At 44.8% G+C, this 12,455-nt stretch overlaps 1 protein-coding gene across 7 annotated transcripts; it reads left to right on the top strand.

Annotated features, from left to right (window-relative positions):
* Nucleotides 1–485: 485 nt before the first annotated feature.
* Nucleotides 486–11,973, top strand: CCDC125 (coiled-coil domain containing 125). 7 transcript variants are annotated; one of them, XM_053932562.1, is made up of 11 exons: nt 486–966; nt 1,170–1,562; nt 2,651–2,709; nt 3,316–3,402; nt 4,267–4,344; nt 5,022–5,107; nt 6,699–6,781; nt 7,324–7,439; nt 8,500–8,607; nt 9,583–9,748; nt 10,839–11,973. In XM_053932562.1, the coding sequence occupies exons 2-11, from the start codon at nt 1,292–1,294 to the stop codon at nt 11,372–11,374; spliced, it is 1,590 nt and encodes a 529-aa protein (XP_053788537.1). In that variant the 5' UTR covers nt 486–966; nt 1,170–1,291; the 3' UTR covers nt 11,375–11,973. The 7 variants fall into 7 exon arrangements, 6 of the variants coding, with proteins under 6 accessions (XP_053788537.1, XP_053788539.1, XP_053788541.1 ...); XM_053932564.1 differs by having other exon boundaries at nt 486–1,361; nt 1,449–1,562; XM_053932566.1 differs by having other exon boundaries at nt 486–1,562; nt 10,927–11,060; nt 11,142–11,973.
* The last annotated feature ends 482 nt before the right edge of the window (nt 11,974–12,455 follow it).

The raw sequence follows: 12,455 nt of genomic DNA, 5'->3' as shown, positions 1-12,455 counted from the left end.
CTGGAAGGAAAGCCTTGTGAGAGATCCTGTAGGAAGTACTTGCTTATAAACCCTTTATCTACATGAGTTTGGCTAGTAAAACAACTTTTTTTTTTGAAAAATTCTGTTGGGAAGAGTGTTGTTGTTACATATTTACAGCTTTATTTTTTATTATAAATTTGCTATTGGCTTTTTTTTTTTTTTTTTTGGTGACACTTGCAGAGCGATGCTGTAACAGAAATGTGTCGCTGTCGAGCAGGACGGGAACAGAGAACTCCAGATCAGAAGGCAAAGAAAATGAGCTCTGATTTATTTCAAATATACCGCTCTATATGTAGAGAACATTGAGAAGACTAATTTCATTGGTCTTAGAGTAAAAACATGTCACACCGTTGGTGTGCAGTGAATGACGCACAGTGGCAGAGCATATCTATAAACAATGTGAATAACAAGATAGATTAGGGAATTATTTACATTCTTTCCCAACTGTTTCCCAGGCTCTTGCCTGGTTAGAAAACCTTTCTCTCTGACCGAGCTGAGAATATCCACAGAAATGTGATGATATTATAAACCAAAATGGTGAAAAATAGTGCGTTTCCTTGGAGAATTGGGCCCGGGCATTGTGGGAGCTGGGGCAAAGGTTGGCCGAGAGTAGGAAGCAGGCGCGGGGTGATGTGCGGGGTGCCTAATTTCACTAATTTCAACTAAAGACCAAATCAGATTTTTGAATATTTACCTACAAATATTTAGCTTTAGGTACTGCCTTTAGGAAGATCTTAAGCTGACCTAAAGTAGGAATCCAAGCAGTGCCGCTCAGTTTCACAGACACTGAGGACAGCCCCAGCCCGGGAGAGCAGCGGAGCCACCTCGGGCCGCCGATAAAAACCAGGAACGAGCAAACGAGCCAACCCCTCCTCCGAGCAGCCCGTGGGCCGCTCCCGGAGCCGCCCCGGGGCGGGACCGGCTCCGCCGGCTGCGGGCGCGCAGGTGGGTCGGGGGCTCGGGCGGGTCCCCGAGGGGGGTGTCCCCCCAGGCAGTGTCCCCAGGGTGTCCCCAGGGTGTCCCCCCCGCCCCGGGCCGGGGTCGCACCGCGGGCGGCAGCGGCGATTTCGGCAGCCCCGGCTCCCGCAGCGTTTCCCTCTCGGGGCTCGTCCTGCTGCGGCAAACACGGAGCTTTCCTGGTTTTCCAGATAAAATCCGGGCTTGCGGGAGGCGCTGTTCGCCGGTAGGTGAGGGGCCCTCAGTCAGGAAAAAAAAAAAAAAAACAAACCCAAAGCAGCCAAAAACCCGGAAAAAAAGCCAGGAGGAGAAGATGGAGGAAGCAGAAGAGGATGACATGACGTGTGGAGACTTGGGAAACGGACTTGGGAGAAGACCGGGAGGTGTTTATGAAGGGGAGAACTTACAAAATTCCTATTCAGTTAGATCTAGGAAGGGATCTGGAAAGACTTGTCATTCCCCCTTGTCAGCAAAGGTAGCGGAAGAAAGCGATGCTGCAGCTCTTCCTGCTCCGAAACGGAACAGCTTTTTCGATGGATCCCTCAAAAAGCCTGCCTGTAGTTCCACACGGCAGAATAGCTGTGGTAAGAGTAATTTGCAAGTTAATTATTCACCATACGAAAAGTTCCCGCTAGTGAAAGTGAGCCGTTCCGCTGCCTCACAAGGTGCCACCGAGTTTAATTCAAACCACTTGCCAAAATCCCTGGAGGGCTCGGTGCCTGCTGGCATCCTCCAGCCTCCTCCCAGAACGTGAGCAGCAGAGTCGCTTCTCAGTGCTCAGGGCGGTGACCATTCTTCGTGTGAAATGCCCCGTTTTAAGGCTTTTAATTCTGCATTTGAAAGCGACGTTTATCAGACGGCGTGCTGCGGCGGGCGTACCTGCACAGGTCCGGCTGTGTCTGTGAAACTGAGCGGCGCTGCTTGGTCAGCTAAAATCTTCCTAAAGACAGTACCTAAAGCTAAATATTTGTAGCTAAATATTCAAAATCTGATTTGCTCTTTAGTTGAAATTAGTGAATTGGCTTACGTTAGGGGTTAGGAAGTAGTTTTTAGAACCTGCATTGGTATTCATCTTCCTTTTTTTGTGAAGGCAATGCTGCTGTAAAAACAACCAAGTGTAGGCAGTGCTGTTCATTACAGTCCGGCTGCTTTCCTGTCAATTTTTAATATTTTGACTGAGGTATTTCTGTGTGACTTGGTTATTTTTCTCCTTTAAACAATTCCCTATTATCCTTTCCACAGTAATCTGAGCTATCTCTGTCTCCTGAAAATTGCCCCTATTTCTAAATAGTTCCAGCTGTTGTTTTAAATGTGGATGTTGAAAAGTTACAATCAGAAAATAATCTAAACAATTAATTTTTTAAATCAAGATGGCAATTTTGTTGGCTTTATTTTAAATGAAGTTATAAAATGCTTGCCTTTATGTCTCTTTACAACACACGTTTTCCCCCTATTTCACTTCTTTAACTGTGAAGCAACATGTTTGAAGCTTGTATTGATGTGTTTCCTAAATCTGTTTATCAGCTCCACAAGGAAAAAAAACCCCACAACACAAAGATGGAAATTCACCTTTGTATGTTACCTGTTTTCAGGGTAAAATCCTCGCGCTTTTTTTTTCCCCCTTTAAATGTTACAGTGTCTTATCATTTAATATCCTCCATTGATCCTACAGAATCTAATACTGAAGTGTCAAATGGAGAACTAAAGCAACAACTTCGGGAAGCTCTGGAGGTTGGTAACAGTGCCCAGGGTGCTGCTCTCCAAATCTGCATTTCCCTCCCTTGTAGCAAGAGGATCGTGGCATCCTGAGAGACTTGGGTGCACCCAGGTTCTTGGAGAAACATAAAATTAAATTTTATGTCAGGAAATCTCAGTGTGAGGTGTACTTTATATTCTGGGGGGTTTGTTCGTTTGTGGGGTTTTTTTGGGGGGGGCGGAGAAAATATTTTTAAAGGTGGAGAGGATATTGAAGGTACTGTTGTACTTTTCTAGCATATGTTTTATTAGGCTTTGGGGCTTGAAAATCTGTGGTGTAAACAATCTTTGGATTTTTGGTCTGCGTGTTTGTTGAAAGGTAATTAGTTAACAGTACGTTTTGATTTTAGTGTGGTTAAATGTGTTGAGGTGTTGGCATCACAGCCAGCTGACTTCAGCTGTAAAAATACACCTTCCATCTGCACTGTGCTCTTTAACCTCAGGTGAGCCCATGAAAAGACATCACGCAGGTAAAAGAGAGGTTTGTTTTTTGAGGAGGAGAAGTTTACATTGGTTTTACAGCCGAATCTTAACAGGATCCCCTTGGCTTTTACTCAGTGTATCTACTTTGTTTTACTTCAGGAACTTGAAATTTTGAAAGTTGAGCTTGAAGCATCTCAAAGACAGCTTGAAGGAAAAGATGAAGCCCTGAGAATCCTGCAGAGCATGGTAGGAGCTGTTCAGAAATCTCTTGGTGGTAACAAGGAAAACAGAGGAAATCTTCTGCAACTCCTCATCAAAACCTCAACAACATTAAGGCGTTCCCAGGGCTGCAATTTAAATCACTGAGTCTGCAGCTGTCTACAGACTTGCCTCTATAATTTACTGGAACTAGTCTGTTATTTAAGAAGACTTTAGTGTCATAGCAATTCTTATAATTTTATCTTTGACAGTCCTTGACGATTTATCTGCTAAAGATAAAATTAAGGCCTTTTCCCAGTCCCTTATATTGAAGATTTAGGCAGTGCTTGGAATCCTGCTGCAAAGCATGAGTGTTTCAAGGTCAGTGCTCCATCTGCTGCCCTAGAGGACAGTGTGCCTTAAATGTCAGGTCGTTCTTTTGTTCACCGTTTGTCGTACTTTTATTCTCTTTCACAACAAATTCTGCTGGAATCAGTTTCTGGAATTTAGCCTACTTACATAACCCATTTCTATTTGTGTGGTTTCTACCATCACCTATTTTATTTTCACCTATTTGTAGCAAGTTAGGCCTGGGTCAGAGCTTAGGTGTGCTGCAACCCCATTTTTTGAGGCATCATTTCCTGCGTGGGCCCTGAGGAAGACACGACCTCAAGCTGAATGATGCTGCACTATCAGCAGCAGAGGTTATGGGCTTGAAACCCAAAAAGTTTGTTAGGCAAGTTAGACTTGAGATCAGAACCCTCTGGGGCTCACGAGGAGGCTGCTGGTGTTTGCAGCTCTGCACTCCGCTGTTTAACTATGAATGTGAAACTGAAAATTAACTCAATTTAATCACAGTATTTGACAGAGCTGCATTTTTGGTTTTGGTTTGGTTGTTTGTTAATTTTGCAGGCAGTATTTGATAAAGCCACGAGCCATACAAAAGCAATGCTTCAGAAAACTGAGGAAGAAAAGAGGACTCTAGAGAAGGTAAGTGTGGGTGTTCCCTTCACCCACAGAGAGAAGCCCGTGGCTGTTAAAAAGGGGTTATCAGACTGCTTATTGAAATCAGTGCATACCTGACATCAATTCCAGGGGGGTTTGTAAAAGCAATTCCTTTTAGTAGAAAGGGAAATATTAATGTCTCTCTCTTGGCCTAGGCCTTTTCATGCTATAATAATAACACTGGAAAAGTGCCAGAGCTCCTCCTGTACTTTGAGGTGGTGTTGGTTGAGGGTTTCAGTTGCTCAGAGCAAGCTGCACAGCTCCTCAGGGATTCAGCTGAGGCTCCCCAAGGACTCTGAGGAACTTGGGGTGCCCAGTTTTAGGAAGGGAGGAGGAGGAAGGTGGTGTTGAGCTCCCTTTCAAACTTGAGTTTTTTGCTTTGTTCCTCCTGCTGCTGTTCTGTTCCACATCATGGGAGTGGGACAGGGAGCTGGGACGGCGTGGGTTTGTCTTTGTTGGAGCCCTCTGGCAGCAATCTCTGAAAAGAGATTGCAGTCCATAGGCCAGTGGTGCAGAAACTTTGGTGTCTGGCACCAAATTTGTTATTGGCAGTGTCACAGACTGTCGCTGGTCACGGAGATCTCTGCCAAAGCCAGCACCCCCAGCACCCTTCTGAGAGGAACCCTGAAATGAGCTGCTGCAAGTTTGTTTTGTTTCCACAGGAAATAAGTATTTTGCAGTGGGAAATTGAATTTGATCAGGACAGATTTAAAAACATAGAGGACACCTGGACAGAAAAATATGACAGGTATTTGGCTTACACTGTGTATCACTGGGGTTTTTGTTTGATTTTTTTAAAAATTTCACTGAGTGCTCTGTGTCATTTGTTCTGTTCCAAACTTGCTTCCTCAGGTTCTTTGGGGGTTTTGTATTTTCCCGATTCCCTTCCAAATTCTGGAAGATTTTGATTTTTCACACTAATCACATTTGTATTTTTCAATTAAAACTTCTAGATGTATTGTCCTGATTTCTTTTTTCTTTTTTGGGGTGTCTGTAGGCTGGCTTTGCTAGGCTGAGTTTTTTTTTTTTTTTTATCATATGATGTTAGCCAGCTGGGACTGATTATCCTTTTTTACCTCAACTGTAGATGAGGGAGAGAAAATAATGGTATAGGCATGCGTGTGGAAATATAATTTCCTGGTTAATCATTTATTTATTGTTTGGCACTGTAGGTCTGGGCATGAGTTCAGGTAAAATGCAGTGCTTTAGAAAGAGGCTGATCAAGAGGTTCTTTGTTAAATAGGAGTCACTCTGGGTGGACAGCAGGTGTGGTTGGGCAAGAAGAATGTGCCAGAGGCACTAAACTAATTTTATATAACAAAACCTTGGGAAATGGAACCGACTCACTCATGCACCTGTAGAAATTGTATCTCTGGAGTCTGCCCATCAGAGCTGTTATTCTCCTTATTTGTTATTTTCATTGCTGTTGTTTTTACAATTCAGAATGTGCTTTTATTTGAATATGTTTCAGGTTCAAATCAAAGAATAAGCCAGAAGTTTACAAACTATTCCACAGACACATTTGTCAAGGGATGCCTCTTGAAAGGCCCTCTGGCTTTCCTGACTGAGTAGGTTGGAAATGTAGCTGTGCAGTTTGGAGCCACAAAAAAAGTGCTGGTGGCTGATGGAAGGCACAGACATAGCTTCAGAAAGCTGACAGCCAGGGGCCCAGCCTGCTTTGCACAACATCTCATATTTTTCTGATACTTTTCTGACATCTGAGGGCATTTTCCCTTGGTTTTATTCCAAGTGAAATAATTCAGACTAGGCTGCATTTACTGGCAGCTGAGGAGATGCACCAAATAAATTGTATTGCTTTGACATTTGGGATGTCAGATTGCCACTGTTCTGTGCAAGAGGGAAATACTTCAAAGAAAAATGCATTATCAGTGTGTATTGTGTGCTCTCACGTTGCAACACCTGAAGGCACAGCTGTTCCTGAAAACAGGACTCAGACTACAGGAAGTTTACAGACCAACCTGTCGCTCCTCTAATATCACTTTTGTTCCTTCAAGGAAATAGGAAATTTCTAGCAAGTGTTTCAGAGGTTCATAATTACCAATTTCTTTGCAGTTCTAATGGAAATGTGGCACTTAAACTCATCTCTTGTTAGAGCTGTGGGCACTGCCTACTTGTACATGGAGGTTTGTTTTTTTTAAATTTATATCTAGTACTCCTTTCACTTTTGATTTTTTTTATTCCGTTTTTCAAGTAATCCTAATTTAAATTTGCAGAAATATTAGATACCATGTTTTAACAGGTTACTTTTTAAAATTACTGAGTTCCCACTTAAAAACGTTTTTAAAAAATATAGTAAAGCCATTTTCCTACTTCTACAGGATATACTGTGAAAATGCAGCTCTTAAGGAAGCGTTGAAACTGAGGACAGAAGAAGTTAAAACACTTAAAGCTGAAAATGCAAGTAAGCCAGTGACAGCTATTCCTCTGAATACACTGTTTTTTCAGGAATAAATCAGGTTTTAGCTGTGATGGAAGATTCCTGTGAGGATCAGTGTCTTGTTCACATATCTTAGTGGATATGCACAAGCCTGGAAATTAAACTGGAAAGCAGCCAGGGCAGCCACTGGATCAGGGGACTCAGGTCCCTCTCCTTTATTTATTTTTGCCTTCCAAAAAGCTTTAACAGAGCTGACTGAAATCGTGGCTTGCCCAGTGTTGTGCTGTTCTAAGTGAGAGGCTGCCTGACTTTCCAGTGTGCAAGGAGAGGAGCGCTCAGTCCTGAGGCAGAGCAATACAGGACATGGTCTCTCTCTAACTGGGCTGTTACTTCTGGGAGGACACAGAAGGGGAAACAACTGGGATATGAGTATCTACTTCTGCACTCTCATCTTGATCCCACACTGATGCTTGAACTGTGAAACCGCCTCACTTGGGTGTAGCTGAACTCAGAAATTAAGAAATCGGAGCAGGAGATATTTGTAATCTCTTTGTTTTGCTTTGTAGTCCTGAACCAGCAGTGCTTGGAACTCCTGGCAATGCTAGATGTGAAACAACAGAAAGTTTTTCAGGAGAACATGTTGTTGAACAGAAGTGACATCACTGATTTTACAGGTCTTGAAGTAAGTATTGCCTGCGTGCTTTTCCAAATGGCTGCCTCAGAGATATGTTTGTGTACAAAGTGCATTGAGAAAATTCATTGCTCGTTACATATCCCTTTATCTGAACCCATTTTTAGCTAATTAGCACGTGCCTTTGCGTGCCTGTTAATCAGTTTTCCTCCTCCTGGTCCACCTTGCAAAGAAAGATCAGGCAGAAGGAGGCATCAGGCTATTTTTCACAAGCTTTGATGCTTATTTTTATTCTCCCTAGCACTTGAGCCCTGCTTGCTCGTGCTTTGTCGAGCCCAGCAGTGTCCCAGCGAGGGCTGCAGGGTGTGGCACACCCGCCTGTCGGGTTTTGCCTGAAAGCACAGCTCTGAACCGGGGGGGTTTTTGTTGGCACCTCTGAGAGCAGATCCTGACTCTGAAAAACACCAGTCACTTGTTTTTTTTTTTAATCTTAAAAGTTTATTAGTAATAGAACAGTTATAAAAAAAATAGTAATAGAGTAATAAAAAATTGGACAATGAGGATTAGGACATTAGGAGACAATAAAAAGCGAAGAATTTCGGATGTCCAGGTGTTTTTGGGCACTGAGCTGCCAAAAACACGCCTTGTGAACAAAGGAATAACCCTTAAAAGCAACAGCCTGTTGCATGTTCATACATCTCATACATGGTGCATAAATTCCTTGCAAATTAAGAATTTTTCTGGTTTTTGTCAGCTTCTTCCCCTTAATCCTGGTTCCATAAAGAGGAGAGAAGGTGGAAGGACGTTTGTCTTTTCTGATAAGGAGGCTGTAACTCTTCAGGTTTCCTGTCGCTGTTATCTCTGTGTGAAGAGTTTCTTGATTATCTCATCCCCTTTCTTGAGCTAGTAAAATATCTTACATCTCATAGTTTCTATTTTAACATTACGTTATAACCTAAAACTGTACTGAACACACTACTTAAAAAGGATCAATACAGTATTACAAAATAACCCTCCGTAATACATACAGTATTCAATTTAATATTTGCAAACAGCCAATCATAAAACACACGTTTTTCACGCTGACCTCTGGTTTGCTTTGGGTTTTCAGCTGGCAGTGCTGGGAGCCTGCACCTGCAGTCCTGCTGAGGGGCAGCCCTGTCCCTGTGCCAAGGTGGCAGCTCTCACTCGGAAGCAGCTCCTTCGTCTCAAGCAAGAGGTGACAGGGCCTGGCAGGGTGGGGACGAGGAGGGGGTGCTCCTGCACCAGTCCAAACAAAGCCAGAAACACCCAGACACTGCCCTCACAAACTCTCACAACCACAGTGGATCTCAGAAATACTGTAAAGTTTGTTTGTGATGCTTCTAACGCCATCATTTTTGCTGGTAGAAAAAGAAATTGTAATTATATCTACTCAGCTGTGCTAGTTTAGAAAAAAATAATTTTGCATTCTTTTTCCTTCTCCCCATATTTTTTTAGTCTGAAAAAAGAGAGCATACCCTAAGTGTGCGCCCTCCATGAGCGTGCACACTGTGCATGTGGACTGGCACTGAACCTTTCCCTTCCTTCCTGGCAGTGCATTTCACCCCTCCCTTGTTGGCATCAGCACCCACAGCCCACTCACTCAGCTAGGGCAGCAGGCTGATCTCGCTGGGAAATACCTATTTACCTCACATCTTAATCAGTGATGTGAATTCCAGGCTCCTATTTTTTTTTCTATTTAGTAAAATTGTGTGGATTTAGAATTTTCCTTCTAATCTGTATTTGACTCTGCCAGTGTGGTAGCCGTCCTTGCAGAACTTCCAGCTGACTAACTGGTTTTGAGAATAGGTGCTGACCTGTCCCTTATGATCCCTGATATGGATTCCAATCTCTTGCTCCTTTTTCTCCTGGCCCAGCCGTGATGGGACATTATTTCTCTCCTTGAGCTCTTGTACCCGTGCAGAGATAAATAAATACACAGAGATGATTGTGTAGGTGGCTGGGGGTGTGAACATGTGCCGACAGTGAAGAGTAAGGACTTCAATACACGTTTCAAAATACATTTCTTTACACCTCAGGAAAACCTTTTGGTCCCTGCTGCTTCCTTGAGTATATTTACTTGCAAGCTGCCTGTGTCTTGAATATTCACTTCAAATCTGTTTTGCTTCCAAGTGAGCTAATGCGCTGTAAACTTTCCCCGAATTAAAACCAGACGGAAGCTCTGAGGAAGAGTAAGGACGAAGCGTACATCACGGCGGACGCCTTCAGAGTTGCGTTTGAGCAGCAGCTGATGCAGAGGAAGGAGCAGGCCCTGAGGCTGGCAGAAGTGATGACCGTGAAGAAGGAAAGCAGATTTGCGAGCTGGAGGCGTCGCGCTGGTAGCTGGGCAGGCAGCGTGCCTGGGGCTGGCTGGCACGGGGGCGAGCTGGGCTCCTCTGGCGGCGTCAGCCGTGTGCTGCTGGCCCAGCTGCTGCCCAGGGCTTCGGGGCTGCAGCTGGGCAAAGCTGGCACGGGGCTGACAGCAGCCGCGCTGTCCTTTGGGGATTCTTTTTGGGTTTTTTTTTTTTGTTTTTTTCAAATGAGCTCCGTGGAAGGGTTGGGGAAAGGGAAGAAACGCAAAAAAAAAAAAAAAAAAAACCAGTGTAGCTGCAGCTGTTTTTAGCTCCCAGGGGGGTCTTGAGCAATCTGGTCTAGGGGAAGGTGTGGAACAAGATGAGCTTCAAGGTCTCTTCTAAGCCAGGCCACTCCATAATTGACTGGAGTACTAAACTTCTTTTTTTTTTCCTTTAACATTTTTAGCCTTTTATTATGCACGCGTATCAATATTTGTGTTTATTTGTGTTCTTACACTAATGCAGAGTTACAAAGCCCTGTGTAAAAAGGGGAAGAATTCCAATCTGCAATGTAGGAATGAGTCTAATAATATTTTACTCTTTAAAAAAAAATAAAGGGATAGAGAGAAGTATTTAAGTGCTTACATCATGGCCAGAACCACTGCAGACGGCACAATATATTTGTTTTGAGCACTGGCCAGGAGTTGCCAGGCTTAGAAGTGTGGTGCGTCTCCCAGGTTCCTTGGGCACTCCTGGGGTGTAGCACTAGGACAGCACAGCCTTGAGTATCTGTTTCCCCTATACCACCACCATTCCTTCCAGGCTCCATCACCTGCTGCATCTCTTCCATAATTTTAGTGTATTTCACTATTTCTGGAAATCTTACAAACTTGTAGGTGGCCTGTGTCGGAGAATCCTTGGCTTTTTTAGGCTGCTTACTGTTTAAAAACAAACTACCACGAGCTGCTGTTTAACTGGAGCGTCAAAAAAGTGTGTTTTCCGCAGAGCGAAAAGAATCCTCAGTTTGCCCGCGTGTGAGGTCTGCGTGGCGTCTGCGGGACAGCGGGACGCTGCCGTGTCCCGTGCCGTGGGAGACGCTGCAGCTCCTAATGCCCTTTTCTCTGGGGTCGCTCAGATCCAGGTTTAGGAGCGCCTGCTTCACCCCGACGTCGCCTTCCCCTTCCCGCGCCGTTCCGCAGCCGACGCGCTTCTGTTTCCCGCAGAGCCTGCCAAGTTGGAGGCCAGCAGGAGCGGCCTGGGGCGGAGGCTGCGCGGGCTGCTGTCGCCGGACGGGGACCGCGGGAAGGTGCAGGGGCTGGACGGTGCCCAGGAGACCCTGAGGACGCTGGTGGAGCTGGTCAGTGCGCGGCTCGCCTGCCCTCGGCGCGGCGCGGGCCCCGCGCTGACCGCGGCCCGCTCTCCTTTCTCTTTGGCGCAGGTGAACGACAAGGAGGAGGCCCTGGCGCACCAGCGCAAGGTCAGCTACATGCTGGCCCGGGCGGCGGACGGGGGGCACGCGGCCGGGCGGCGTTGGCTCGCAGCCCCGCGCCCCCCGGCCGGCCCCGGCCCTGCCCCGAGCCCTGCCAGGCCGCGCTCCTGGCCCCCGGCGCTCGCCTGAGCGGAAACGGCAAAACGGAGTTGGCAAGATCGCGGAGAACGAGTGTTTTGTGACTGGTTTTTTTCGCAAATGTTGCGATGAATATTACATGTGTAACGTTGGAAAGTTGTGCTGTATTAATGCTCTCAAGTAGTGTGTTGAATGTATTTTTAGGTTGTAACACAATGTTAAAATAGAAACTATACTATGTAAGATACTTTTTAACTAGCTCAAGAAAGAGATGGGATAATCAAGGAATTCTTCGCACAAGGATAACAATTACAGAAACCCCTAAATTTTCCAGAGGAGAGGAATTTATGGCTTTCCTTATCAATAGAAACGAAGTTCTTCAAGCCTGACTTAGACTCGAAGGCACCTGGGGATAAACAGAAACTTGTTGACAAGTACCAGACGAATTTCTTGTTTTAAATAAAATATATGCATAATCATGAAGTGTTTTGTATATGCAACAGGCTGTTGCTTTTAAGGTGATTCCTTTGTTCACAAGGCATGCTTGTCGTGGTTTAAGGGCCCAAGAGCAACCGGACGTCAGGAATTCTTTGCTTTTTATTGTCTTGTGATTGTCCTAACTCTACATTTTTATTACTCTAATTGTATCACTATTTTTGTAACCATTTTATTATTATTAAACTTTAAAAATTTTAAAAACCAAGTGATTGGCGTTTTTCACAAAAATGAACTAAGCATTTATATTTTAGCTTGCAGAGTTATGCGTTGAATTTTAAGCTTTTACTTAAGAAAACCTCTGCCTGGTACAAAGGGCGTAGGAAAATGCAAATTTCTAGAGCTTCTTGCATAAAAGAACAATACCAGAGGAGGCAAAGAACCCAGATAAAGAAGCTCCTCTGTCTCCAAGCCCATCAGGACTGACAGACATACTCAGATAACACCAAAGGACCGACAGCGCACGCGCAGAGAGGAAAAGTTCAAAAGTTCAGTCATGAGGAAGAGTACAATCTTCAGCCTCAGGACCACCAAGAGACCCCCGTACGACCACCACAGCAAACCAGGCGTGCCCAGAAGGGCGTGGACTTACTTAGCATGAGAGGCGAGGACAGGCGGGCCAGGGGTTGAATGTGCATGAAAAAGTTGTGCAGTGTATTGCATATGGAACAGCTTTGGGAATAAAGGTGT

The sequence above is a fragment of the Vidua chalybeata genome, chromosome Z (genome assembly GCF_026979565.1).
Source record: "Vidua chalybeata isolate OUT-0048 chromosome Z, bVidCha1 merged haplotype, whole genome shotgun sequence".
In the NCBI taxonomy this organism is placed as follows: Eukaryota; Metazoa; Chordata; class Aves; order Passeriformes; family Viduidae; genus Vidua; species Vidua chalybeata.
Note: the sequence above shows the minus strand (reverse complement) of the source record. Positions and strands in the feature narration are given on the sequence as shown.

What these genes read in the sequence shown, in the direction of transcription:
- CCDC125 (XM_053932562.1), top strand. Translation starts at nt 1,292, where the DNA reads ATGGAGGAAGCAGAAGAGGATGACATGACGTGTGGAGACTTGGGAAAC. An exon ending in TGGACAGAAAAATATGACAG is followed by an intron (nt 5,108 to 6,698) that starts GTATTTGGCTTA and finishes CTACTTCTACAG; the next exon opens with GATATACTGTGAAAATGCAG. An exon ending in TCCTTCGTCTCAAGCAAGAG is followed by an intron (nt 8,608 to 9,582) that starts GTGACAGGGCCT and finishes AATTAAAACCAG; the next exon opens with ACGGAAGCTCTGAGGAAGAG.